The 27,616-nt window shown below is 47.2% G+C and overlaps 1 protein-coding gene across 1 annotated transcript in view; it reads left to right on the top strand.

Moving 5' to 3' along the window:
- The window catches only part of LOC115103015 (histone-lysine N-methyltransferase 2C-like), a 131,992-nt gene that overhangs the window by 64,262 nt on the left and 40,114 nt on the right, over positions 1–27,616 (top strand). The window contains 21 exon segments of the mRNA XM_029623565.2: positions 45–149; positions 564–745; positions 2,763–2,927; positions 3,037–3,143; positions 3,268–3,342; positions 4,424–4,636; positions 12,294–12,416; positions 13,064–13,189; positions 13,354–13,484; positions 16,283–16,496; positions 16,608–16,700; positions 18,326–18,373; positions 19,911–20,045; positions 20,167–20,199; positions 20,362–20,493; positions 23,835–23,985; positions 24,214–24,467; positions 24,613–24,686; positions 25,059–25,292; positions 25,549–27,185; positions 27,187–27,535. Of these exon segments, the coding sequence (XP_029479425.2) occupies positions 45–149; positions 564–745; positions 2,763–2,927; positions 3,037–3,143; positions 3,268–3,342; positions 4,424–4,636; positions 12,294–12,416; positions 13,064–13,189; positions 13,354–13,484; positions 16,283–16,496; positions 16,608–16,700; positions 18,326–18,373; positions 19,911–20,045; positions 20,167–20,199; positions 20,362–20,493; positions 23,835–23,985; positions 24,214–24,467; positions 24,613–24,686; positions 25,059–25,292; positions 25,549–27,185; positions 27,187–27,535 (4,581 nt within the window).

The raw sequence follows: 27,616 nt of genomic DNA, 5'->3' as shown, positions 1-27,616 counted from the left end.
TCTCTAGTATCATGTGTAAACTCCATTTGTTTCCCCTCTCTCAGGACATGTGTGTGGTGTGTGGGAGTTTTGGGCTGGGTGCAGAGGGTCGTCTTCTGGCCTGTGCCCAGTGTGGGCAGTGCTACCACCCCTTCTGTGTTGGCATCAAGGTAAGTACCCCGTCCTTTACAGTGGCATTTTCTCTGAGATCTTACTGACGATTCTGATACTACATACGAGTAGGAATCGTGGGAACCCCACAGATGACTGGCCTTAGGGTTAATCATCTATTGATTTCAAAGATTTTAACCTGGCTATGACTGACTGCCTCAGTATGTGAGTGTCAACTGGATTAAACGGGCCATATAAACTCTGTAATCACAGGAAGCTCAGCTCAAGTTGATTCCATCCTTATCTCTTAATGCTGCCAATTACTGCAAACAAAACTCTTTAGTGTAGCTTGGCAGCACAGTGATATATCAATGTCCTTTACTATGGGATCTTCTTAAAGAGATAAGCGCACACAATTTGGACTTTTGCCAATATACTCTCATACCACATCTGACCCTGTCCTCTCCTTCCAGATCACCAAGGTGGTGTTGAATAAAGGCTGGCGCTGTCTGGAGTGTACAGTGTGCGAGGCGTGTGGCCAGGCCACCGACCCGGGCCGTCTGCTGCTGTGTGACGACTGTGACATCAGCTATCACACCTACTGCCTGGACCCTCCGCTGCAGAACGTTCCCAAGGACAGCTGGAAGTGCAAATGGTGTGTAGCTGACTCATCTGTCCATCCCCTCAACCTCTTCCTATTATGATAACGTGACTGTGTCCCAAATAGCCCCCTATTCCCTATATAGTATAACGTCAATATTTGATGTATCTAAGCAAGAAGTCAAAGTACCAACTAGAGGTCGACCGATTAATCGGAATGACCGATTAATTAGGGCCGATTTCAAGTTTTCTTAACAATCTGCATGTTTGGACACTGATCATGGCCGATTACATTGCAATCCATGAGGAGACTGCGTGGCAGGCTGACTACCTGTTATGCAGTGCAGCAAGGAGCTAGCTAGCATTAAACGTATCTTATAAAAACAATCAATCAATCTTAACATAATCACTAGTTAACTACACATGGTTGATGATATTACTAGTTTATCTAGCTTGTCCTGCGTTGCATATAATCGATGCGGTGCCTGTTAATTTATCATTGAATCACAGGCTACTTCGCCAAACAGGTGATTTAACAAGCGCATTTGCGAAAAATGCACTGTCGTTGCACCAATGTGTTAACATCAACACCTTTCTTAAAATCAATACACAAGTATATATTTTAAACCTGCAAATTTAGTTAATATTGCCTGCTAACATGAATTTCTTTTAAATAGGGAAATTGTGTCACTTCTCTTGCGTTCCGTGCAAACGGAGTCAGGGTATATGCAGCAGTTTGAGCCTCCTGGCTCTTTGCGAACTGTGTGAAGACTATTTCTTCCTAACAAAGACAGCCAACTTCGCCAAACGGAGGATGATTTAACAAAAGCGCATTTGCAATTGTTGCACGAATGTACCTAACCATAAACATCAAGGCCTTTTCTTAAAATAAATACACAGAATTATATTTTTTTTAAACCTGCATATTTAGTTAAAAGAAATTCATGTTAGCAGGCAATATTAAACTATTGAAATTGTGTCTTCTCTTGCGTTCATTGCACGCAGTGTCAGGTTATATGCAACAGTTTGGGCCGCCTGGCTCGTTGCGAACTAAATCGCCAGAATTTTACGTAATTATGACATAACATTGAAGGTTGTGCAATGTAACAGCAATATTTAGACTTATGGATGTCACCCGTTAGATACTGAAAGAATAAACCTTTTGTTTTCAAAATGATAGTTTCCGGATTCGACCATATTAATGACGTAAGGCTCGTATTCCTGTGTGTTATTATATATGTAATTAAGTCTATGATTTGATAGAGCAGTCTGACTGAGTGGTGGTAGGCAGCAGCAGGCTCGTAAGCATTCATTCAAACAGCACTTTACTGCGTTTTGTCAGCAGCTCTTCACAATGCGTAAAAGCATTGCACTGTTTATGACTTCAAGCCTATCAACTCCCGAGATTAGGCTGGCAATACTAAAGTACTTATTAGAGCATCCAATAGTCAAAGGTAAATTAATTACAAATGGTATAGAGAGAAATATTCCTATAATAACTAGAACCTAAAACTTCTTAACTGGGAAAATTGAAGACTCATGTTAAAAGGAACCACCAGCTTTCATATGTTTAAGTTCCTTGCTCAGAACGTTTTTTTTTACATAGCACATATTGCACTTTTACTTTCTTCTCCAACACTTTGTTTTTGCATTATTTAAACCAATTTGAACGTTTCATTATTTGAGACTAAATTGATTTTATTGATGTATTATATTAAGTTAAAATAAGTGTTCATTGTTCATTCAGTATTGTTGTAATTGTCCAATTTTTACAAATATATATATACATATATAGAAAGAAATCGGCTGATTAATCGGCTGATTTCTTTTTGTTGGTCCGCCAATAATTATCGACGTTGAAAAATCATAATCGGTCGACCTCTAGTACCAAAAACAACAACTTATTTGCCGTCTCCTCACACAAAAAAACCTATCCCTTTTCTCCATGAATGACCTAGTTAATTATTTGTCAATGTCCTGTACTGTACTTAATGTACATCCACCTAAATGTAGTCAGCTATTCATTGACACCTGTCCTCACTCCTTCTCCCCTCCCCTGTTTCCTCCTGCAGGTGTGTGTCCTGTACCCAGTGTGGTGCCACCTCGCCAGGCCTGAGGTGTGAGTGGCAGAATAATTACACCCAGTGCGCCCCCTGTGGCAGCCTGGCGACGTGCCCCTTCTGTCTCCAGGACTACAGCGAGGGAGAGATCGTGGTGCAGTGCCGCCAATGCGACAGGTGGGCATTGCTACAGTACTAGCTAAGCCTGCCGTAACCTATATTTATTGTCTGTTATTTTTAATCATGGTAACCAAAACCCCAACCCCTTCTCCTTCCTCTCCGATAGGTGGATACATAGTTCCTGCCAGGGTCTCCATTCAGAGGAGGATGTGGAGAAAGCAGCAGACAGCAGCTTTGACTGCACCATGTGCCGAGTCCACAAGGCCTCCAAGGGTAAGGAAGCACTACATACAGTATAGCCTTCTGAGTCCTTGGAACTGTATCTGACCCTCTCAGGCATCTCGTGTATTGCAGCCAATTACTCATTGGCTTTTGTGTGTCCTCACTGCATCCACAGCGCCTGTGTCCAAGGCCAGAGAGTCCATTGAACCAGCAGTTATGACGCAGATTCTCACAAAAGCTAAAGACATGGGTAAGAACAATAAGTATGCTTTTGGTATTTATTTATTTAATAAAACAAATATATTCACTACGGTTCAAAAGTTTGGGGTCACTTAGAAATGTCCTTGTACACAGCGTTGTACGAGATCTTCAGTTTCTTGAATTTCTCCCCTTCATTTCTCAGAACAAGAGTAGATTGAAGAATTTCAGAAACTTTTTTGGTTCTGGTCATTTTGAGCCTATAAATCAAAACCGCACATGCTGATGCTCCAGATACTCAACTAGTCTAAAGAAGGCATGTTTTATTGCTTCTTTAATCAGCACACAGTTTTCAGCTGTGCTAACATAATTGCAAAACGGTTTTCTAATGATCAATTAGCCTTTTAAAACGATAAACTTGGATTAGCTAACAACGGTTGCTGATAATGGGCCTCTATGCCTTTCCAGCTACAATTGTCATTTACAACATTAACACTATTTCTGATCAATTTGATGTTATTTTAATGGACAAAAAAAAAAATCTTCAAAAATTACATTTCTAAGTGACCCCAAACTTTTGAACTGTAGTGTATCAGCTTTAATATTGCAAATAGATTGTGGCTTCTATCAATGTAATTGTCTGCATAATTTGCAATCCCCTATATATTCCCCCATATATATTTTTTATAAATATATATTTTATATTTATTATTCTTTTTTTAATATATTTTTCTTTTTCTCCCCCTTTTATTATTTTCCCCTAATCCTACCACCCCTCCCCTAATTGGAGTAAACTAATGGACGACAACACTTAGGCGTCTACTTCCAGCTTATACATACTATATACATTTTACCGGCACAGTATATTTCAGTCCCACCCTTCAGCTCCCCTCAACCCCTCCCATCTATCTCTGAAGACCATCCAGTTTTGATTTCTATTTGCCATATCCTTTTAGTATTTGTTCTGTCTGGAGATCAAGACATTTCTTCTTCTCTGAGATGCCTTCCTAGCTCTTTGACTTAATGAAACCTTGTTTTAATCCCATTGAACAGTACTGTACATTCCACACATTCCAGTTCATCTAGGATGTTCAAACAGCACCATAACCTTGTGGGGTGTGTGTGTCTTTCAGACTTGGTCAGGACGTACACTCAGGATGGTGTGTGTCTGACAGAGTCAGGCTTGTGTCAGCTCAAGAGCCTGACGGCACCTGCATCGCGGCGTAGGAAACCCAAGCCCAAGCTGAAGCTGAAGATCATCAACCAGAACAGTGTTGCAGTGCTGCAGGCCCCCCTGGACCTGCTGTCAGAACACTCCCGGGACGAGGACATGGAGGACCACAGAGGTGCATGTCTTTAAATAAGAATGTGTTCTTAACGGACTTCCCTGCTTAAATATAGGTTAACTGACCTAAATTACAACAAGCCTGTTAGAAAACACTATGGGATAGTTTCCCAGGGCACAGATTAAGACCCTCTGAAATGGCAATTGTCCTTCACGTTCCTAAATTCCAATGACGCTGACAGCAGACGGTTAGGTGGTGGCGTAGAGTTGTGGAGCTAAATTCCACAAATTGAAAAATCCACAATTTCAATTAGGCTGATCTCTTGAAGTTGACTGGAGTTGAAATGGGATTGACCCTGGGTGCTGTAGCTTGGGAGTAGAGTGGTCTGTTAGTCCGTTTTGCAGACTGGCTGTCTCCTTATCACCTCTCTCTGTCTCTCTGTCTCTAAGAGCTTTAGTAGCATGGGAAACATTATGTTAACAGTAAATTAATTGACAGTAAACATTACACTCACAAACTTTCTCAATAGCAAGGCTATGCTCACTGACTCATGTATATTCAAAGCTTTCCTTAAGTTTGTGTCAGTCACAGTGGTCAGGAATTCTGCCACTGTGTACTCTCTGTTTAGGGCCAAATAGCATTCTAGTTTGCTTTTTAAATTTTTATTCTTTCCAATGTTCAAGTAATTATCTTTTTGTTTTCGCATGAATTGGTTGGGTCTAATTGTGTTGTTGTGCTGGGGCTCTGTTGGGTGTGTTTGTGTTTGTGAACAGAGCCCCAGGACCAGCTTGCTTAGGGGACTCTTCTCCAGGTTCATCTTTCTTTAGGTGATGGGTTTGTTACGGAAGGTTTGGGAATCGCTTCCTTTTAGGTGGTTATAGAATTTAACGTCTCTTTTCTGGATTTTGATCATTCACGGGTATCGGCCTAATTCTGTTCTGTATGGATTATTTGGTGCTTTACATTATATACTGAGGATATTTTTGCAGAATTCTGCATGCAGTCTCTCAATTTGGTGTTGGTTCCATTTGATGAATTATTTGTTGGTGAGCGGATCCCAGACCTCACAACCATGAAGCACAATGGGGTCTATTCAAGTATTTTTAGCCAGATCCTAAATGGTATGTCGAATTTTGTTTCTTTTGATGGCATAGAGGCCCTTCTTGCCTTGTCTCTCAGATCGTACACAGCTTTGTGGAAGTTACCTGTGGCGCTGATTGTTTAGGCCGAGGTACGTAATAGTTTTTTGTGTGCTCTCGGGCAACGGTATCTAGATGGAATTTGTATTCGTGGTCCTGGTGTCTGGACCTTTTTTGGAACACCATTATTTTTGTCTAACTGAGATTTACTGTCAGGGCCCAGGTCTGGCAGAATCTATGCAGAAGCTCTGGGTGCTGCTGTAGGCCCTCCTTGGTTGGGGACAGAAGCACCAGATCATCAACAAAGCATGAGAAGACTTTGCCTTTGTTTTGGTTTGTTTGTTTGTCAATTAGGGCGTGCAGGGTGAATAATTGGTCTGTCGTACAGTCATTTGGTAAAAAGCCATTGTTTTCACTGAGGAAATGTATGCGTCTGCTGTTGACGCATATCCCACGGTAGTTATTGGGGTCAAATTTGTCTCCACTTTTGTAGATTGGGGTGATCTGTCCTTGGTTCCAAATATTGGGGAAGATGCCAACGCCAAGGATGATATTAAAGAGTTTATGAATTATAGCCAATTGGAATTTGTGGTCTGTATATTTTATCATTTCATGTAGGATACCATCAACACCATAGGCGTTTTTGGGTTGTAGGGTTTGTATTGTGTCCTGTAGTTCATTCAGTGGAGAGTCTTTAATAGTTGATTCTAAGATTTGTATTTGATCATGTATATATTTTTGCTGTTTGTTCTTTGTTATAGGTGTTTGTTCTTTGTTAAAGGTTAGAAAAGTGGTTTACCCATACATCACCATTTTGGATAACTCTTTGTGTTGTTGTTTAGTGTGCTCCATTTTCCCAGAAGTGGTTAGTCTATGGATTCTTCAATTACATTGAGCTGATTTCTGACATGCTGTTCTTCATTTTTCCGTAGTGTGTTTCTGTATTGTTTTAATGATTGTTTCTGTATTGTTTTAATGATTCACCATAGTGAAAGCGTAGGCTCCGGGTTTTCTGGCTCCCTGTTTTTTGTCGGATAGGTTTCTGAATTTCTTTCTTAGGTTTTTGCGTTCTCTCTCTCTCTGTGTGGCTCTCTCTCTGTGTGTGGCTCTTTCTCTCTCTCTGTGTGGCTCTCTCTCTCTCTCTCTGTGTGGCTCTCTCTCTCTCTGTGTGGCTCTCTCTCTCTCTGTGTGGCTCTCTCTCTCTGTGTGTGTGGCTCTCTCTCTCTCTGTGTGTGGCTCTCTCTCTCTCTCTGTGTGTGGCTCTCTCTCTCTCTCTGTGTGTGGCTCTCTCTCTCTCTCTGTGTGTGGCTCTCTCTCTCTCTCTGTGTGTGGCTCTCTCTCTCTCTCTGTGTGTGGCTCTCTCTCTCTCTCTCTGTGTGTGGCTCTCTCTCTCTCTCTCTGTGTGTGGCTCTCTCTCTCTCTCTGTGTGTGGCTCTCTCTCTCTCTCTGTGGCGCTCGCTCTCTCGCTCTGTGTGTGTGGCGCTCGCTCTCTCGCTCTGTGTGTGGCGCTCGCTCTCTCGCTCTGTGTGTGGCGCTCGCTCTCTCGCTCTGTGTGTGGGGCTCTCTTTCTCTCTCTCTCGCTCTGTGTGGCGCTCTCTCTCTCTGTGTGGCGCTCTCTCTCTCTCTCTGTGTGGCTCTCTCTCTCTCTCTCTGTGTGGCGCTCTCTCTCTCTCTCTCTCTGTGTGGCGCTCTCTCTCTCTCTCTGTGTGGCGCTCTCTCTCTCTCTCTCTGTGTGTGGCTCTCTCTCTCTCTCTGTGTGTGGCTCTCTCTCTCTCTGTGTGTGGCTCTCTCTCTCTCTCTGTGGGGCTCTCTCTCTCTCTCTGTGTGGGGCTCTCTCTCTCGCTCTGTGTGGCGCTCTCTCGCTCTCTGTGTGTGTGTGGGGCTCTCTCTCTGTGTGGGGCTCTCTGTCTCTCTCTCTCTCTCTCTCTCTGTGTGGCGCTCTCTCTCTCTCTCTCTCTCTCTCTCTCTCTCTCTCTCTCTCTCTCTCTCTCTCTGTGTGGCGCTCTCTCTCTCTGTGTGTGTGGCGCTCTCTCTCTCTGTGTGTGTGGCGCTCGCTCTCTCGCTCTGTGTGTGTGGCGCTCGCTCTCTCGCTCTGTGTGTGTGGCGCTCGCTCTCTCGCTCTGTGTGTGTGGCGCCGCTCTCTCGCTCTGTGTGTGTGGCGCCGCTCTCTCGCTCTGTGTGTGTGGCGCTCGCTCTCTCGCTCTGTGTGTGTGGCGCTCGCTCTCTCGCTCTGTGTGTGTGGCGCTCGCTCTCTCGCTCTGTGTGTGTGGCGCTCGCTCTCTCGCTCTGTGTGTGTGGCGCTCGCTCTCTCGCTCTGTGTGTGTGGCGCTCGCTCTCTCGCTCTGTGTGTGTGGCGCTCGCTCTGTGTGTGGCGCTCGCTCTGTGTGTGGCGCTCGCTCTCTCGCTCTGTGTGTGTGGCGCTCGCTCTCTCGCTCTGTGTGTGTGGCGCTCGCTCTCTCGCTCTGTGTGTGTGGCGCTCGCTCTCTCGCTCTGTGTGTGTGGCGCTCGCTCTCTCGCTCTGTGTGTGTGGCGCTCGCTCTCTCGCTCACTCGCTCTGTGTGTGTGGGGCTCTCTCTCGCTCTGTGTGGGGTTCTCTCTCTCTCGCTCTGTGTGGCGCTCTCTCTCTCTCGCTCTGTGTGGCGCTCTCTCGCTCTGTGTGGCGCTCTCTCGCTCTCTGTGGCGCTCTGGCGCTCTCTGTGTGTGTGGCGCTCTCTGTGTGTGTGGCGCTCTCTGTGTGTGTGGCGCTCTCTGTGTGTGTGGCGCTCTCTCGCTCTCTGTGTGTGTGGCGCTCTCTGTGTGTGTGGCGCTCTCTGTGTGTGTGGCGCTCTCTCTGTGTGTGGCGCGCTCTCTGTGTGTGTGGCGCTCTCTCTCTCTCTGTGTGGGGCTCTCTCTCTCTGTGTGGGGCTCTCTCTCTCTGTGTGGGGCTCTCTCTCTCTGTGTGGGGCTCTCTCTCTCGCTCTGTGTGGCTCTCTCTCTCTGTGTGGGGCTCTCGCTCTCTCTGTGTGTGGCGCGCTCTCGCTCTCTCTGTGTGTGGCGCGCTCTCGCTCTCTGTGTGTGTGGCGCTCTCTCGCTCTCTGTGTGTGTGGCGCTCTCTCGCTCTCTGTGTGTGTGGCGCTCTCTGTGTGTGTGGCGCTCTCTCGCTCTCTGTGTGTGTGGCGCTCTCTCGCTCTCTGTGTGTGGCGCTCTCTCGCTCTCTGTGTGTGTGGCGCTCTCTCGCTCTCTGTGTGTGTGGCGCTCTCTCGCTCTCTGTGTGTGTGGCGCTCTCTCGCTCTCTGTGTGTGTGGCGCTCTCTCGCTCTCTGTGTGTGTGGCGCTCTCTCGCTCTCTGTGTGTGGCGCTCTCTCGCTCTCTGTGTGTGTGGCGCTCTCTCGCTCTCTGTGTGTGTGGCGCTCTCTCGCTCTCTGTGTGTGTGGCGCTCTCTGTGTGTGGCGCTCTCTCGCTCTCTGTGTGGCGCTCTCTCGCTCTCTGTGTGGGGCTCTCTCTCTCTGTGTGGGGCTCTCTCTCTCTGTGTGGGGCTCTCTCTCTCTGTGTGGGGCTCTCTCTCTGTGTGGGGCTCTCTCTCTCTGTGTGGGGCTCTCTCTCTCTGTGTGGCGCTCTCTCGCTCTCTGTGTGTGTGGCGCTCTCTGTGTGTGTGGCGCCCTCTCGCTCTCTGTGTGTGTGGCGCTCTCTCGCTCTCTGTCTGTGTGGCGCTCTCGCTCTCTGTGTGTGGGCTCTCTCTCTCTGTGTGTGGGCTCTCGCTCTCTCTGTGTGTGGGCGCTCTCTCTGTGTGGGCGCTCTCTCTCTGTGTGGCGCTCTCTCTCTGTGTGGCGCTCTCTCTCTCTCTGTGTGTGTGGCGCGCTCTCTCTCTCTCTGTGTGGGGCTCTCTCTCTCTCTGTGTGGCGCTCTCTCTCGCTCTGTGTGGCGCTCTCTCTCTCGCTCTGTGTGGCGCTCTCTCTCTCGCTCTGTGTGGCGCTCTCTCTCTCGCTCTGTGTGGCGCTCTCTCTCTCGCTCTGTGTGGCGCTCTCTCTCTCGCTCTGTGTGGCGCTCTCTCGCTCTCTGTGTGTGTGGCGCTCTCTGTGTGTGTGGCGCTCTCTGTGTGTGTGGCGCTCTCTCGCTCTCTCTGTGTGTGGCGCGCTCTCGCTCTCTCTGTGTGGCGCTCTCGCTCTCTCGCTCTGTGTGTGGCGCGCTCTCGCTCTCTGTGTGTGGCGCGCTCTCGCTCTCTGTGTGTGGCGCGCTCTCGCTCTCTGTGTGTGGCGCGCTCTCGCTCTCTGTGTGTGGCGCGCTCTCGCTCTCTGTGTGTGGCGCGCTCTCGCTCTCTGTGTGTGGCGCGCTCTCTGTGTGTGGCGCGCTCTCGCTCTCTCTGTGTGTGGCGCGCTCTCGCTCTCTCTGTGTGTGGCGCGCTCTCGCTCTCTCTGTGTGTGGCGCGCTCTCGCTCTCTCTGTGTGTGGCGCGCTCTCGCTCTCTCTGTGTGTGGCGCGCTCTCGCTCTCTGTGTGTGGCGCGCTCTCTCTCTCTGTGTGTGGCGCGCTCTCGCTCTCTGTGTGTGGCGCGCTCTCTCTGTGTGTGGCGCTCTCTCTGTGTGTGGCGCGCTCTCTCTCGCTCTCTCTCTCTCTCTGTGTGTGGCGCGCGCTCTGTGTGGCGCGCTCCTCGCTCTCTCTGTGTGTGGCGCTCTCGCTCTCTCTGTGTGTGGCGCGCTCTCGCTCTCTGTGTGTGTGGCGGCTCGCTCTCTCTGTGTGTGGCGCGCTCTCGCTCTCTCTGTGTGTGGCGCGCTCGCTCTCTCTGTGTGTGCTGCGCGCTCTGTGTGTCGCTCTCTCTGTGTGTGGCGCGCTCTCGCTCTCTCTGTGTGTGGCGCGCTCTCGCTCTCTCTGTGTGTGGCGCGCTCTCTCTCTCTGTGTGTGTGGCGCTCGCTCTCTCTGTGTGTGGCGCGCCCGCTCTCTCTGTGTGGCGCGCTCTCGCTCTCTCTGTGTGTGGCGCGCGCTCTCTCTCTCTCTGTGTGTGGCGCGCTCTCTCTCTCTGTGTGTGGCGCGCTCTCTCGCCTCTGTGTGTGCGCGCTCGCTCTCTGTGTGTGGCGCGCTCTCGCTCTCTGTGTGTGGCGCGCTCTCTGTGTGTGGCGCGCTCTCACTCTCTCTGTGTGTGGCGCGCTCTCACTCTCTCTGTGTGTGGCGCGCTCTCTCTCTCTCTGTGTGTGGCGCGCTCTCTCTCTCTGTGTGTGGCGCGCTCTCTCTCTCTCTGTGTGTCTCTCTCTCTGTGTGTGGGCGCTCTCGCTCTCTCTCTGTGTGGGCGCTCTCTCTCTCTCTGTGTGGGCGCTCTCTCTCTCTCTGTGTGTGTGGCGCGCTCTCACTCTCTCTGTGTGTGGCGCGCTCTCTCTCTCTCTGTGTGGGGCTCTCTCTCTCTCTGTGTGGGGCTCTCTCTCTCTGTGTGGCGCGCTCTCTCTCTCTCTCTGTGTGGCGCGCTCTCTCTCTCTCTGTGTGGCGCGCTCTCTCTCTCTCTGTGTGGCGCGCTCTCTCTCTCTGTGTGGCGCGCTCTCTCTCTCTCTGTGTGGCGCGCTCTCTCTCTCTGTGTGGCGCGCTCTCTCTCTCTGTGTGGCGCGCTCTCTCTCTCTGTGTGGCGCGCTCTCTCTCTCTCTCTGTGTGGCGCGCTCTCTCTCTCTCTCTGTGTGGCGCGCTCTCTCTCTCTCTCTCTGTGTGGCGCGCTCTCTCTCTCTCTCTGTGTGGCGCGCTCTCTGTGTGTGGCGCTCTCTCTCTCTGTGTGGCGCGCTCTCTCTCTCTGTGTGTGGCGCGCTCTCTCTCTCTGTGTGTGGCGCACGCTCTCTCTCTCTCTCTCTGTGTGGCGCTCTCTCTGTGGCTCTCTCTCTCTCTCTCTGTGTGGCGCTCTCTCTCTGTGGCGCTCTCTCTCTGTGGCGCTCTCTCTCTGTGGCGCTCTCTCTCTGTGGCTCTCCCTCTCTGTGTGGAGCTCTCTCTCTCTCTGTGTGTGTGGCGAGCTCTCACTCTCTCTGTGTGTGTGGCGCGCTCTCTCTCTCTGTGTGTGGCGCGCTCTCTCTCTCTCTGTGTGTGGCGCGCTCTCTCTCTCTGTGTGTGTGGCGCGCTCTCTCTCTCTGTGTGTGTGGCGCGCTCTCTCTCTGTGTGTGGCGCGCTCTCTCTCTCTGTGTGTGTGGCGCGCTCTCTCTCTCTGTGTGTGTGGCGCGCTCTCTCTCTCTGTGTGTGTGGCGCGCTCTCTCTCTCTGTGTGTGTGGCGCGCTCTCTCTCTCTGTGTGTGTGGCGCGCTCTCTCTCTGTGTGTGTGGCGCGCTCTCTCTCTCTGTGTGTGTGGCGCGCTCTCTCTCTCTGTGTGTGTGGCGCGCTCTCTCTCTCTGTGTGTGGCGCGCTCTCTCTCTGTGTGTGTGGCGCTCTCTCTCTCTCTCTGTGTGTGTGGCGCGCTCTCTCTCTCTGTGTGTGTGGCGCGCTCTCTCTCTCTGTGTGTGGCGCGCTCTCGCTCTCTCTCTCTCTGTGTGTGGCGCGCTCTCTCTGTGTGGCGCGCTCGCCTTCTCGATTTGTTTCACTCTCTTTCTGTGTCTTTTTCTCACCTCTCTGTCCCTCCCATTCCTCTCTCTCCCCCACTCACAGATGCAGACCTCTCTCTGGACTGTGAGGGGAAGTCTGACTCGAGCCCAGAGCGAGAGCCAGCAGAAGATGAGTCCAAGGGGGCAGACGGCAGCAAAAAGAGGAAGAGGAAGCCATACCGGCCGGGTAGGGCACCTGATTGGAGGAGACAGCTCCTCTGGAGCTTGAAATGGTGCAGTACGTGCCCAGCACTGTAGCTTGCCATAGCCCTCAATACACAGCCAGCCAAGCTCAGGGATGGCAAGACAAGGCCTCAGAAGGAAAGAAAGAGGGCTAATTCCAGGGGTTATAAATGGTGTTTTCTCTGGCTCCCGAGTGGCGCCGCGGTCTAAGGCACTGCATCTCAGTGCTAGAGGCGTCACTACAGACACCCTGGTTCCAATCCAGGCTGTATCACAACCGGCCGTGATTGGGAGTCCCGTAGGGCGGCGCACAATTGGCCCAGCGTCGTCCGGGTTTGGCCGGTGTAGGCCGTCATTGTAAATAACAATTTGTTCTAAACTGATTTGCCTAGTTAAATAATGGTTACATTTAAAAAATATATATATATATCAAATCTAGGTTGAAGATGTTTCCTTCTCTAGTGAAAGCATTGAGATGTATTCTATGGAAACACCAAACCATGTGTTTTTTGTCCTCCCAACAGTCATTTCTTAATAAAACAGATCTTATAGTATTCTAATAAAAAATTACTTTGCATACTCTACTTTACTTAGAACCAGCAATCTTACCGTGGCTATGTGTTGGTTCATTGTTGAATATCTCTTTCTCAGGCATCGGTGGCTTCATGGTGCGCCAGCGGAGCCGTCCAGGCCAGGGCCCAGGCAAGGCCAAACGATCCCTGAGCAGGAAGGATTCTTCTGGCTCGGTCTCTGAACCGCCCACAGGAAAAGAGGAGGGTGAGTTCCCACACATCTAGGGATGTGTGATCAATTGCTTTTGTCTGAATATCCTATTTCTGCCTCGTGAAAATAAATTGTCGAATAAAATGCCCAAGCATGCATATGCAGATTCTATATTTGAACGGATCAGGTTCTGACCTACTCTTCGGTGCCCACTGCAGGCTGGGGAGAGATGCTGCCTGATACCCCTGTGGATGAGACGCCCCATGGGCCAGATATCCCGGAGAAGATCAAGAAACGATATAGGAAGAAGAAAACCAAGCTAGAGGAGGCCTTTCCCACCTACCTGCAGGTCAGTCCCACATCTACAGTCCCTTCAAAGTATTCGTACCTCTTGACTTATTCCACATTTTGTGTTACGGCCTGAATTCATAATAGATTAAATCTGTAATGACAAAAGTGAAAACATGTATTTAGAAATGTTTGCACATTTATTGAAAATTAAATACAATATTTTCACCCCTGAGTCAATACTTAGAAGCACCTTTGACAGCGATTACAGCTTTGAGTTTTTTGGGGGGTAAGTCTCTAAGAGCTTTGCACACCTGGATTGTACAATAGTTGCCCATTTTATTCTTTTTTTAGAATTCTTCAAGCTTTGTCAAGTTGGTTTTTGATCATTTCCGGAGAGCCGTTTTCAAGTCTTGCCATAGATTTTCAAGCCAATTTAAGTCAAAACCGTAAATAGACCACTCGGGAACATTCAATGTTGTCTTGGTAAGCAAATCCAGTGTATATTTGGTTTAGTGTTTTAGGTTTTGTCCTGCTCTAAGGTGAATTTGTCTCCCTTGTTGCCACTGGTGGAAAAAGTACTCCATTTTCAGACTTAAGTAAAAGTAAAGGTACCTTAATAGAAAATGACTCAAGTAAAAGTGAAAGTCACCCAGTAAAATACTACTTGAGTAAAAGTCAAAATATTTGGTTTTACATATACTTAAGTATCAAAAGTAATTACTAATAATTTAAAATTCCTTATATTAAGCATACCAGACGGCACTATTGTTATTATTTTATACGGGTAGCCAGGGTCACCAATACTCAGACATTTTAAAAACAAACATTTGTGTTTTGTGAATCCGCCAGATAAGAGGCAGTAGGGATGACCAGGGATGGTCTCTTGAATTGGACCATTTTCTGTCCTGCTAAGCAAAATGTAACAAATACTTTTGGGTGTTAGGGAAAATGTATGGAGTAAAAACTACATAATTTTCTTTAGGCATGTAGTAAAGTAAAAATGGTCAAAAAATAGAAATAGTAAAGTACAGAAAGAAAAAAATGTCCAAAAACTTAAGTAAAAATACTTTAAAGTACTACTTAAGTACTTTAGCCACTGCTTGTTGCAAGCAGGATGTATGTTTTGGACAGGTACAGTAGCTACAAGTAGCTACAATTTCTTTTTTTTTGTACCTTTTATTTATGTTATTGAACCATCCTCAGTCTTCTCATATCACAACCATTAAACTCTGTAACTGTTTTAAAATCACTATTGGCCTTGTGGTGAAATCCCTGAGTTGTTTCCTTCCTCTACGTCAACTGAGTATCTGTGTAGTGACTGGGTGTATTGATACACCATCCAAAGTGTGATTATTAATGTCACCATGCTCAAAGGGATTTTCAATGTCTGCTTTTTTATTTTTACCAATAAGTGCCCTTTGCGAGGCATTGTAACTTGGTCTTTGTTGTTGAATCTGTGCTTAAAATTCACGAATCGATTGAGGGACGTTACAGATAATTGTATGTGTGGGGTAGTCATGTTAACCACTATTATTGAACACAGAATGAGTCCATGCAATTTATGCGATTTGTTAAGCACGTTTTAAATCCTGAACATATTTAGGCTTGGCATACATAACAAAGGGGTTGTATACTTATTGACGCCATATAATTCCACTTTGAGATTATGGGGTATTGTGTGTAGATCAATCTCAATTGTATCAATAAAAAAATGTAGGCTGTAACATAACTAAATGTGGTAAATGGGGTGTGAATACTTTCTGAAGGAACGGTACGTTACGGCTGACATTTATCTCAGGGTTTATGGGATTTGGAAGATGTGTCACTTAGTTTTTTGTTATAACTGAGGGAATATATTTAGCCATGATTCCCTGGCATAGTTGTAAGGTTACAATTAGGCAAAAACACCACTTGGTGCTAGGCACAGTGTTTGGAGTAGAGATCGTCTTGCTGCAACAACAAAAAACATGTTATTAAGGACCTCCGTATGCAGTTAATTGTCAGAATAAGCTGCCAACCTAAATGTCAACCACTTTCTTTGAGGCAACCATTCATAGATGCAGGAGCACACTGATAGCCTGGAACGTCATATTGCATCTTCATAAAATGTCGATTTACCTCCCCCAATGGGAGGCATGAGAATACTCAGCATTCTGCCTGACAACTTAAAGATAGACCATTGGAGATGGCAGAAGCCCCGTTTGTGTACTCTCGAAGTGGGAGGGAAGGCCTCCAAGACTTGATCTTAGAGGATAGCTAAAATCTTCTACTCTGATCATCCTTTTGTTTGGGGGTTCAACACACTGTATGTACGCTAGACATGCTCGCTCGCTCTGTCGCTTGCTCGTGCTCCTGCTCTCGCTCGTCTCAAACCCATAGCTCTGTGTCACCTTGTGTTGGCCAAAACAGATGAGATCTGAGGAGGTGCATTAAGCCATGGGCATCTGTCACTACTGGTCTGTACTCAACAGCAGGAGGGCACAGAGACCGAGGAAAACATAAAGGACTCCCAACACAGAGCACATTGGATTAATTATTGAGTTGGTTAGCTAGGCTTTTAATGTCCCAGCAATGTGGGAGGCTGCAGCAGTCACGTGATGTGTCTGTCCTCTGCGAGATAAAACGTTGCTGATGGGGAGATAGATCCATGTCTATCTACACTGGTAGAGAGGGAGAGAGTCCACTGACGCTAGTAAAAAAAAAAATCTATATATATTTTAAGTATTTGAAAGGATTGATCATGTCACTGTGCTTGTTGATGAAAGTCCCATGGGGAAGGTGGGAGATAAAGGTTGACAGTTATCCTGAAATATGGTGGGTCTATGGAGAAGTGACCCGTGTTGTGTGCCTTTCTAGGAGGCGTTCTTCGGTAAGGACCTACTGGATAAGAGCAAGCAGAGCAGGCAGCAGGCGGTGGAGTCTGGGCTGCTAGAGGAGGGCCAAGCTGGGGCTGTAACCGGGCCCCAGGGGGACAGGAAGCATCCCACCACCAGCATCATGGACCCATCCTCAGATCCCCTGCTCAGTGCCACCTCAGCCTCGTCCAGACCAGACGGACCACCAGGACCACGTATGTACTATGCAGATGGAGGCACAGACGCACGCACACACCACACACACTTGTCCATTGATCCATACCGTAGTTTCTGACTGTCATGTCTGCATGTCTTCTCACCCACAGAGCCCTCTGAGGAACCTCTAGTGGATCTGTCTGAGGTTCTCAACACGGATGCAGACCTCCTGAGGATGCTGGGGAAACAGACCGGTGATTCTGGTATGTCACTGATCTTTTTTTCTTTTATTTCACCTTTATTTAACCAGGTAGGCCAGTTGAGAACAAGTTCTCATTTACAACTGCGACCTGGCCAAGATAAAGCAAAGCAGTGCAACACAAACAAAAACACAGAGTTACACATGGAATCAACAAGCGTACAGTCAATAACAGTAAAAAAAAGACTATATACAGTGTGTGCAAATGGCGTGAGGAGGTAAGGCAATAAATAGGCCATAGTGGCAGAGTAATTACAATTTAGCAGATTAACACTGGAGTGATAGATGAGCAGAGGATGATAAGCAGATGATGGTGTGTAAGTAGAGACACTGGTGTGCAAAAGAGCAGCAAAGTAAATAAAACATTATGGGGATGAGGTAGGTAGATTGGGTGGGCTATTTACAGATGGACTATGTACAGCTGCAGCGATCGGTAAGCTGCTCAAATAGCTGATGTTTAAAGTTAGTCAGGGAAATGTAAGTCTCCAGCTTCAGCGATTTTTGCAATTCGTTCCAGTCACTGGCAGCAGAGAACTGGAAGGGAAGGTGGCCAAAGGACGTGTTGGCTTTGGGGATGACCAGTGAGATATACTCGCTGGAGTGCGTGCTACGGGTGGGTGTTGTTATCATGACCAGTGAGCTGAGATAAGGCGGAGCTTTACCTAGCATAGACTTATAGATGACCTGGAGCCAGTGGGTCTGGCGACGAATATGTAGCAAGGGCCAGCCGACTAGAGCATACAGGTCGCAATGGTGGGTGGTATAAGGGGCTTTGGTAACAAAACGGATGGCACTGTGATAGACTACATCCAATTTGCTAAGTAGAGTATTGGAAGCTATTTTGTAAATGACATCGCCGAATTCGAGGATCGGTAGGATAGTCAGTTTTACTAGGGTAAGTTTGGCGGCGTGAGTGAAGGATGCTTTGTTGCGAAATTGGAAGCCGGTTGTGGATTTGATTTTGGATTGGAGATGTTTGATATGAGTCTGGAAGGAGAGTTTACAGTCTAACCAGACACCTAGATATTTGTAGTTATCCCTGTATTCAAGGTCGGAACCGTCCAGAGTAGTGATGCTAGTCGGGCAGGCGGGTGCGGGCAGCGAACGGTTGAAAAGCATGCATTTGGTTTTACTAGCGTTTTAAGAGCAGTTGGAGGCCACGGAAGGAGTGTTGTATGGCATTGAAGCTTGTTTGGAGGTTAGTTAACAGTGTCCAAAGAAGGGCCAGATGTATACAGAATGGTGTCATCTGAGTCGAGGTGGATCAAAGAATCACCCGTAGCAAGTGCGACATCGTTGATGTATACATCTCTGAGGCTGTCATAGTGGGTAGAGTTTACTGCCAGCATGAGATGTCTTGCTGTCTGTCTATTCAAAATGGCTTTTCCAAGGGTTAGGGTAAGGATAAATTCTCACCAATTTATCCTTTACCTCCACTACATTTTTATTCAGCACATATTTGTCACATACTTTTCAAAATTATTTTATTCCTTTTTTAGTTTTATCTTTATTTGTCATTGTTTCAAGTGTGTTTTATTCATTTATTTCCAGTTTGATTTGCTTGCTCTGTCTCCAGTATTCTGTTTTATTCACTCATCTTGTGTCTTCGTTTCGGTTCCATTCCTGCAGGTCTTGATTTTTGCCCTTTCCAGGTCGACTCCTCACCTCCTCCTTTTGGTAAGGGCTCCATGGCCTTAATAGCAATAGTACATTCTCTTTGAGTTACTGTGTGCGCCTGTGCTCTCTGACCCTCTCACGCTACATTTCACCTGGTCTACAATGGCCTCTCACACAAAAGGTTTTCCAATCCTTTGTTTGGTTACAGTTCTGTTTGGGAAGTACAAATTCAAGTCTAATTGACAAATGCTAAAGTGATTCAAATTGTCACCAAAACAAATGGTCAAGGACAGAATCATAGCAATTTAGAGGCAGATTATTTGGAGAGAGTGAGAGGCCTTGGTGAGTGGCCTTGCATTTTGTGGTGACAGTGAATGTCTCCGTCTCTCTCGTCCCTGTTCGGTGATTGGTGAAGAATAGGTTCTTAGCAACTCCACTGAGGCCAATAAAATTCTGCATCCTTGGTTCTTTCTCAGTAATCACTACTTTTATGTAACTTAAAATGCACTTAGTATTTCTTCACCTCAAAAAAAAAAAGCCTTGGTGGCTCATAGTTCGCAGCAGTCGTCCTGACGTTGATGGATGGATGGTTGTAATGTGTTTCTTTGGGAGTAGATTAGATGTGAGTAGATGTATACCGTAATTTCTGGACTATTAAGCGCACCTGAATATAAACCGCTGGTGCCTACCGGTACATTGAAACAAATGAACTTTACACAGCCTTTAAACGAAACACAGCTTGTAACAAAAATAAATAGGCTTTTAAACGAAACACGGCTTGTAACAAAAATAAATAGGCTTTAACAAAACACGGCTTGTAACTATTTTTTTGGGTGAAAAATAGCAGTAAACAGTAGCCTACCAAGAAAGTCATTGGTCACTATCTTCCTCCTCCTGTGCACTGAAACCACTGAAGTCATCTCCTTCGGTGTCGGAGTTGAATAGCCTCAGAATTGCTTCATCCGATGTTGGATCGCTGCCCTCTTCAACACGCAGCAGTCCAGCCTTTCGAAACCCGTTGATGATAGTGGATTTTTTGACAATGCTCCACGCTGTCAGTAGCTCTTATTTCCTTTTCCAACAGCCAGAATGATCACCTTCAACTTGAAAGCTGCATCATTTGCATTTCTCCGTGTCTTTGCCATGATGAGGGTGACAAAATGACTACCGTAATCAGAATGATGAAGTTTGAGCGCGCTCGATTTACGTCACATTATGTGACGGTGCTCAGTTTTTTTGCGGCATGAATCTTGTGAAAGCGGGAAAAATCCATAAATTAGCTGCGTCATTGTATAAACCGCAAGGTTCAAAGCGTGGGAAAAAAGTAGCGGCTTATAGTCCGGAAATTACGGTAGTAGATTTAAAGATTAATCTCAAAATATAGTCATCATGAGTAATTCTGCTAAGCGTGCACTGTTGCTTATTATCTTCATTTAATTTGCACACAATGTAGATATCCCCCCCGTAATTCAAATGAGTCGCAAAGCTTATTAGCCAGATAAAGTTCTGATTGCGTCTAGCTTTGAAGTGAGTGGACCATGCATAGTTTTTGATGGTATTTTTGCTTGTGTGTGTCTCTCTGTGTGTGCTTTCTCAGCTGGTCTGGACATTGGGCCCTTGACAGACCGCTCCCCAGTGCGTGCCCATTCTCAGTCCGGCCGCCGGACTCCCCGTACGCTCCCAGATGAACATCTGGACGGGATCTTCAGCCCAGAGCTGGAGATGGCTGATGGTCAGTACAAGACCTGGTGGTCAACACGTCTGTATTTTAGCCCCTTCATATTCAATTCACTGCTTGGTATAACTCTGATCAGATGAATAATCTGTGTCATTTCTTTTTCTTCTGGCATCAGAATCGATTCTCAGCAAACTATACAAAATACCAGGTTGGTTATTATTATTCTTTTTTTTTAAATCACTGTATATCGTTTCCCTCATTCAGAGAACCAGGGTTATACAGAGCTGAACATTACTGTTGTCTGTCTATCAGTTTTAACTCTACTGTCTATATTAGTGTTAATGACTGTCTCTGTTGCTGTGCCCTGTAGAGCTGGAAGGGAAGGACGTGGAGGACCTCTTCACTGCCGTCCTGAGCCCCAGCACCAGCCATCCACCACAGATGCCTCAACCCCACGGCCCACCTGGGGAACCAGGAACCAGCCTGGTACACCCTCACGCAGGTATGACTCTCCTCAGGGTCCTGTAGCAGATACTGGCAGTATTTCGCTCTCCTCTGACTTTTTGATAAGACTAGGGCTGTTACGGGGACGTATTACTACCACACCAGCATTCACAAGTCATGACCACAGTCAAATGCCATGTGACCGTTTAGTGGCGGCTTCTCCAAAACTGTGCTCTGATGCCGCTGATGTTCATTAGTAGCCCACAAAACTTGCTGAATGACAGTGACTAATGGCCTGGTACTCTGCTCTATTTTTCCTCTAATCATTCTGACGTAAATGTAATCGAAAATCCAATCAAACACGTCATGAGAGCCCATGAGCTCATGTTACGCAACATTTATGTAGGCTATGCAAGAATGCAGTTTTGATGGCCTCTATTAAAAAGAGTAGAATCCCATCAGCTTTCTATAGGCTAGGGCTGGGCGATAAGTCAATATCAATAATTATCGAGGTAATTACTTCCCTCAATAACGATATAAAAACATTTAGATTCATTTTCGATAATGCCGATATAGAATCATTGGGTACAGCAGTCCATTTCACCTCTGACGCAGGAGGAACATGCGTAGAAGTGACAATATGCACATGGAGAGGTATACGCCCACTAAACACTTAGCACCTTGAGTGATGGAGTAGCCACTATTAACCACGACAAATGAGTGATGTAGGCGAAAACGGGGGCAGTGATAGCCATGGAAAAGGAGCAGCTTCCAACAAAGAAATTATTGATAAAAAGGGTTAAACTGTTTCAGTAATTTGGAAGTGGTTTGGCTTTTTGAAGGTCGACAAAGAACAGAGCAATGTTCGGTGCAAATTGTGCCGTAGGCAGGTGACTACGAAGTCTGGTAATACGATAAAACCTTTTTCAACATCTGAAGCCAAATCACTCTTTGGAACATGCAGGAAGTTTGAGTTTGCGCCACGGTATTGATCAACGTCCGTCAAGCACCAGCCAAACTAGGGATGTTTGCCCGACGCAGTCAACACTGACAGCGTTTATGCCCCACCAACAAACATCGAAAAGACAGACATCACAAATGCTATTATGTATTGCATTGCTAAGGACGTGCTATCAATTAGCACAGTCGAAAAGGAAGGTTTCAAGAGGCTTATCAATTTAATAGACGCCAGGTACGTGCTCCCTGGCTGCAAACATGGAACAATTTTCCTTAAAGTCTAATTTTATGTGTAGCTCACATAATAAAAATCAAAAATGTAACCTTTATTTAACTAGGCAAGTCGGTTAAGAACAACTTCTTATTTACAATGATGGCCTATCAGGGAACAGTGGGTTAACTGCCTTGTTCAGGGTTAGAACAACAGAGTTTTACCTTGTCAGCTCAGGGATTCGATCTAGCAACCTTTCGGTTACTGACCCAACACTCTAACCACTAGGCTACCTGCCTAGTGGTTTGTTCAGGCATTAGGCATACTGGAGTCTGAAGCAGATATGCACATTTTAAACATTATTTGATTAATATCGTGATAATTATCATTATTGAATGTAAAAATAGAAATATTGTGATAATTGATTTGCCCTAGCTAGGCCTACTATATTTATTTCTCAACTTTCCTAATATTAGCACATTGCTTCTCTACAACAGGAGTATATTATCAAGGCACAAGGCGAGACCCAGATGCAGACACAGGAGGCAGATGATTGAAGTCTTACAATGTTTATTCATCCAAAAGGAGTAGGCAAGAGAATGGTCATGGACAGGCAAAAAGGTCAAAACCAGATCAGAGTCCTGGAGTTACAGACTGGCGGATAGGCTCTCATGGTCAAGGCAGGCTCTCATGGTCAGGCAGGTGGGTTCAAAGTACAGAAACAGACAAGGGTCAGAACCGGGAGGACTAGAAAAAGGAGAATGCAAAAAGCAGGAGAATGGGAAAAGCGCTGGTTGACTTGGAAACATACAAGACAAACTGGCACAGAGAGACAGGAAACACAGGGATAAATACACCACGTGACTGGGTACTACTGGTAAGCTTCATAATGAAAAATGCTGTGACAGGTGAAATGAGAACGTGATCTCCTAACATATTGCAAAAGTTGACTGCCGTTATTTGCTTAAAAAAATAACTAAAAATATTCAAATGTATAAATAAAAAAATCAAGGAAATAGTTTCAACGGTAATTGAAAAAAACATCCCATGGCTATTTCCAAATATCCCAGTGTACTGGTATATACGATATCGTTTGGGGAATATATCCGTTCTATTTTATTCAGCTTTGTTCAATTGTATTCTTCATACTATAAAATAATTCCACGGAATTCTAAACAAATTCTAAACTAATCTTCTCTGCTAAATTAACTTGTGTAGCCCACAGCCATATGGCATAGCCAGATCAGGGCCTAACATAAGGACAAGTCAGAGTATGCTATTCTGTTCTTCTGAAATAGGCAAAATTTTCATCATATGTTTCTTTAGACCTGTCTAAAATAAATAATGGATTTATTGTGATGGTGTAGGTTATATTACAAGGCTATATTAAATTAATTTATTAGACTTTTTAAAATGTAGATGTTCCAAAGGTCTGCATCATTAGCTTGTAGGCTAAGAACAAAAATATAAACGCAACATGTAAAGTGTTGGTCCCATGTTTCCTGAGCTGAAATAGAAAATCCCAGATATTTTTCAATGCACAAAAAGTGTATTTTCTCAAGTTTTGAGCACAAATTTGTTTACACCCCTGTTGGTAAGCATTTCTCCTTTGCCAAGATAATCCATCCACCTGACAGGTGTGGCATATCAACAAGTTGATTAAACAGCATGGTCATTACACAGGTTCACCTTGTGCTGGGGATAATAAAAGGCCACTATAAAATGTGCGGTTTTATCACACAACACACTGCTACAGATGCCTTAAGTTTTGAGGGAGCGTGCAATTGGCATGCTGACTGCAGGAATGTCCCCAAAGCTTTTGCCAGAGAATTGAATGTTAATTTCTCTACCATAAGCTGCCTCCAATGTTGTTTTAGAGAATTTAGTCAGTATGTCCAACTGGCCTCACAACCGCAGACCACGTGTAATGACGCCAGTCCAGGACCTCCACATCCGGCTTCTTCACCTGGACTGTCTGAGTGGGGGGAGGGCTATGCCCTCCAAATGCCCAGTCATGTGAAATCCATTGTTTAGGGCGTCATTTATTTATTTAGACTGATTTCCTTATTTTCTGTGTTCCTCAATACTGTTAGCCCGATGAGCTAAAGCCTAGGCATTAGTTCAGAGCGCAAATGCAAGTCTTCATGTTTCAGAAGAGGTTGCTCATCACACAAACATCGTTTTCCTACAGTAATGCAGTCCCTTTGATATAATCCTGTTTTTGCATACAGGGAATGCCATGTTTCCACGGATGCCAATGATGAACGGGCTGATGGGACCTAACCAACGATTCCCTCTGAATCCGTCCAATCCCGGAGCAGGACCCTGTATCCCAGACAATTTCTCTCCCCTCCACCGCATGCCTTTTACTGACAATCCAAGGTACTAACTGCAAATCTTACCTTGCTGTGGAAAGCACATAATTATCTGACAAACTGTATTGAACGTTAAGTCATCTCCATACAAACTACTCAGTTTAACCAAATCAAATTGCAAACTTTGTTAGTGACTGTAGTTACCGTAGGGAGCTCTAGTTATCTACAAAACAATAATAATGATGACTACATGTTGTCTAACACTCAAATCCCTGTACTTGTGTCCTTCCTGCAGGGACAGGAAATTTAATCAGATGGCCAGAGAGGCGGTGGGTCCGTGGCAGGGGGCTCCTGGTCTTGTTCATGGTGGCCCAGGCCTCACCCCTCCTCCTGGGCCCGGGCCTGAGGGAGGTGAGGCGGAGGCCATGTCCAACGCCCAGAGGAGCACACTGAAGTGGGAGAAGGAGGAGACGCTGGGGGAGCTAGCAACTGTAGCCCCTGTCCTTTACACCAACGTCAACTTCCCCAGTCTTAAGGATGAGTTCCCAGGTGTGTGTGTGTTCCCCAGTCACACCTCTGTGCATATCCAGCAGTTATCATGACTTAATTTACAGTGGAAGATGCCATCAGATGTCCTTTTTGAGCTGCAGTCAGTTTTAGTCATATAAAATGATCTTCTTCCGGCACTCTACAGACTGGTCTACAAGAGTCAAACAGATTGCAAAGCTATGGAGGAAAGCAAGTTCTCAAGACAGGGCCCCATATGTGGTAAGATGCATTTCATTCTGCTTAAATTACTTATTGTCTCCAGTAGACAGACATACATTGAACATGTGAGAATCCTGTGAAGATCTCTGTCTCCCTTAAACTTTAGTCTGATGTGGTATTTATTTTATGAGTCAGACTACTACGTCTTGCCGCTTTAACAGAAGATCCTCAGTTTTCAGTGTTAACCTCAATACAGAACCTGTCATTTCTGGCAGAGGCCATGTTTTAAAATAATGATAAAATAATGACTTGAAGAAATAAAATGAAAAACTAGTCATAATCGTCTCCAAAGGTTTCTATGGCACCAGCTGAAATAATTTATTATGTGTGTGTGTGTGTGTGTATTTGTCTGCGACTGATTTTGCTCCGCAGCAAAAAGCAAGGGACAACCGGGCTGCTCTGCGCATCAACAAGGTCCAGATGTCCAACGAGAGTCTGAAGAGGCAGCAGTCGCAGCAGATTCCCCTGTCCCAGCAGCCTCCCGTCTCACTGCAACTCCCCGACGAGGTGTTTGACCCCAACATACCTCTAGACACAGACTTGCTCTTTAAGGACCCTTTGAAACCCAAAGAGTCAGAGCATGAGCAAGAGTGGAAGTTTAGACAGGTAAGATTGTATTCAGAGAAGTGAGATAGTAGTAGTGTGGCCTGTAGTAATGTGGCCTGCAGGCAGGTTAGTGTGTGTGAGATGCAACCAGGTGAGATGCAGTTTAGGAAGGCCCCCCCCAAAAAAAATACATTAGTCAAATAGTCTCTTTTTTGTATTTTTGTAATTTAGGCTGCTAAGCAAACATGCATTGCTTGTGAAGCCACTATTTAATAAACTAAACATGTTTTGCCTTTTCATCCTGTTCTTACGACAGCAAATGAGACAGAAAAGCAGGCAGCAAGCCAAGATCGAAGCCACCCAGAAGCTGGAGCAGGTGAAGAACGAGCAGCTGCAGCAGCAGCAACAGCAGTCAGGCAGCCAGTCGGAGGGAGACGGTAACAACAGCGGCAACCAGAGCCCTTCCTCCCAGCACGGCAGCAACGGCAGCATGTCCCCCATGCAGCACAGCACTGGAGGTAAAGAGGGCTTTCTCCGACCTCAACTGCCAGGGACGCCCACCTCAGGGCCCCCCGAAGATGTGTTTCTGCGGCCCCCTCCCCCTCCCTCAGGGGGTTCCTCTCAGCCCCAGTCCCCCCAGGTGTTCTCCCCTGGCTCCTCTGGCTCCAGACCCTCCTCTCCCTGTGACCCTTACGCCAAGATGGTGGGCACCCCCAGGCCTCCAACTCTAGGACCCGGCGCAAGTCGCAGAATGTCCATGGAGTCTGGCAAGTCTCCCACCTCTCTGATGGATCAGCAGGACAGAGGGAGGCTCACATCTCCCGCTCATGAGGCTTTTGGTTCGCCCACGTCCATGAGTAGGGAGATGGATCCCTATGCCAAGCCCCCTGACACCCCCAGGCCTGTTGCTGCGGACATGGACCCCTTCCTAAAGCCTATGGGCCCACCCAGAGTCAACCAGGGTCCTCAGGGGAGGCCCCCAATGGGCTCTCCAGTGCGGGGAGACCCTTACTCCAGACCCATGATCCGCCAAGAGGCCTACCAACGGATGGCTCAAAACAGGATGATCCTGTCAGACCCTTACTCCAGACCTCTGTTAGCTCCCATCCCGGGAAGCAACGAGCAGGGCTCAGTTCCTCAGTCTCTATTCAAGACCCCCATGCCTCCGCCCCAGGCCCAGGACCCCTTCAACAGACCAATGGGACACCTGTCAGACAGAATCTCTCAGCAGGGAGACCCCTACTCTCAGGCCTCTCTTACTCCACGACCCCACGACAATTTCACCAGTCCACCCAGGATGGCCCAGCACCATCCCCAGGGCCACCCCTTCCCGCAGCCCGGCCCAATAGCACAGTTACCTAACCGAAACACTTACGCTCATGCTCCCTCTACCCCAAGGCCCGACCACTTCACATATGACCCCTTCGCCCAGCCCCCTGGAAACCCAAGACCCTCTTCAGACCCCTATGCTCAGATGTCAGGTATCACTCGACCCATGAATGACCCCAGTTGCCACCTTCCTGGAAACAGACCGTTCTTTGAGTCCAGCTACGCTCGACCTCCAGGAACCCCTCGCCCACACGACAACTACGGTCAGTCCTCGGACCCTTACTCCCAGCAGCCCAACACTCCTCGCTCTGGCCCTGGCATGAACCAGTTCCCTCACCCACACCCCCAAGCACCTGGTCAGAGGATGTCCCCCGGGCATTCCATGGACCCCTACGCCCAGCAACCTGGTACCCCTCGGCCCCCCATGGGAGAGAGATTCTCCAAGTCCCCAGGCAGCCAGAGGCTAGCCCCCATGGATCCCTATGCTAGCCAACCTGGAACCCCCAGGCCTATGAGTGGTGACATGTTCTCCCAGACCACCAGGCCGATGCTGAGTGACCCGTATGCCCAGGCTCCAGGAACCCCCCGGCCAGGGATGGGGCCTGACGGGCTGGGCAGACTGCAGGCAGAGGCCTGGTCCCTTGGGGAACCAGCAGGACCATTTCTCCACTCAAGGCGTTAGGCCCCAAGACGCTCCCTTCCCGCACCCTGGGTCACAGACACCAACGCATCACGGTGGGATTGCCGATGATGGATTCTCTCCGTCACCGTCCAGACGTCCCAACCAGACGCCTGTCCATGATCCTTATGAGCAGGCACCCACCCCCCTGTGTCCACAGCCAGCAGAAAGACTGGAGATGAAGGAGCAGCAAGGCCAGGACCCTGGAGGACAGCTGCAAAGACCCTCCCAGATGCCTGGAACCTCTGAGGTTCAGAGTGTCTCCCTGGCCGACGGTGAGGAGAGACTCAGACAGGTACGAGGACTGACACTGTTTTTATTAACTGCTCTTATCTTTATTTAAAGCATTATCTTTCAGAGATTCATTTCATCCGCT

Source organism: Oncorhynchus nerka, linkage group LG20 (assembly GCF_034236695.1).
Source record: "Oncorhynchus nerka isolate Pitt River linkage group LG20, Oner_Uvic_2.0, whole genome shotgun sequence".
NCBI lineage: Eukaryota > Metazoa > Chordata > Actinopteri > Salmoniformes > Salmonidae > Oncorhynchus > Oncorhynchus nerka.
The sequence above is the reverse complement of the archived record's forward strand: the minus strand, read 5'-3'. Positions and strand labels throughout refer to the sequence as shown.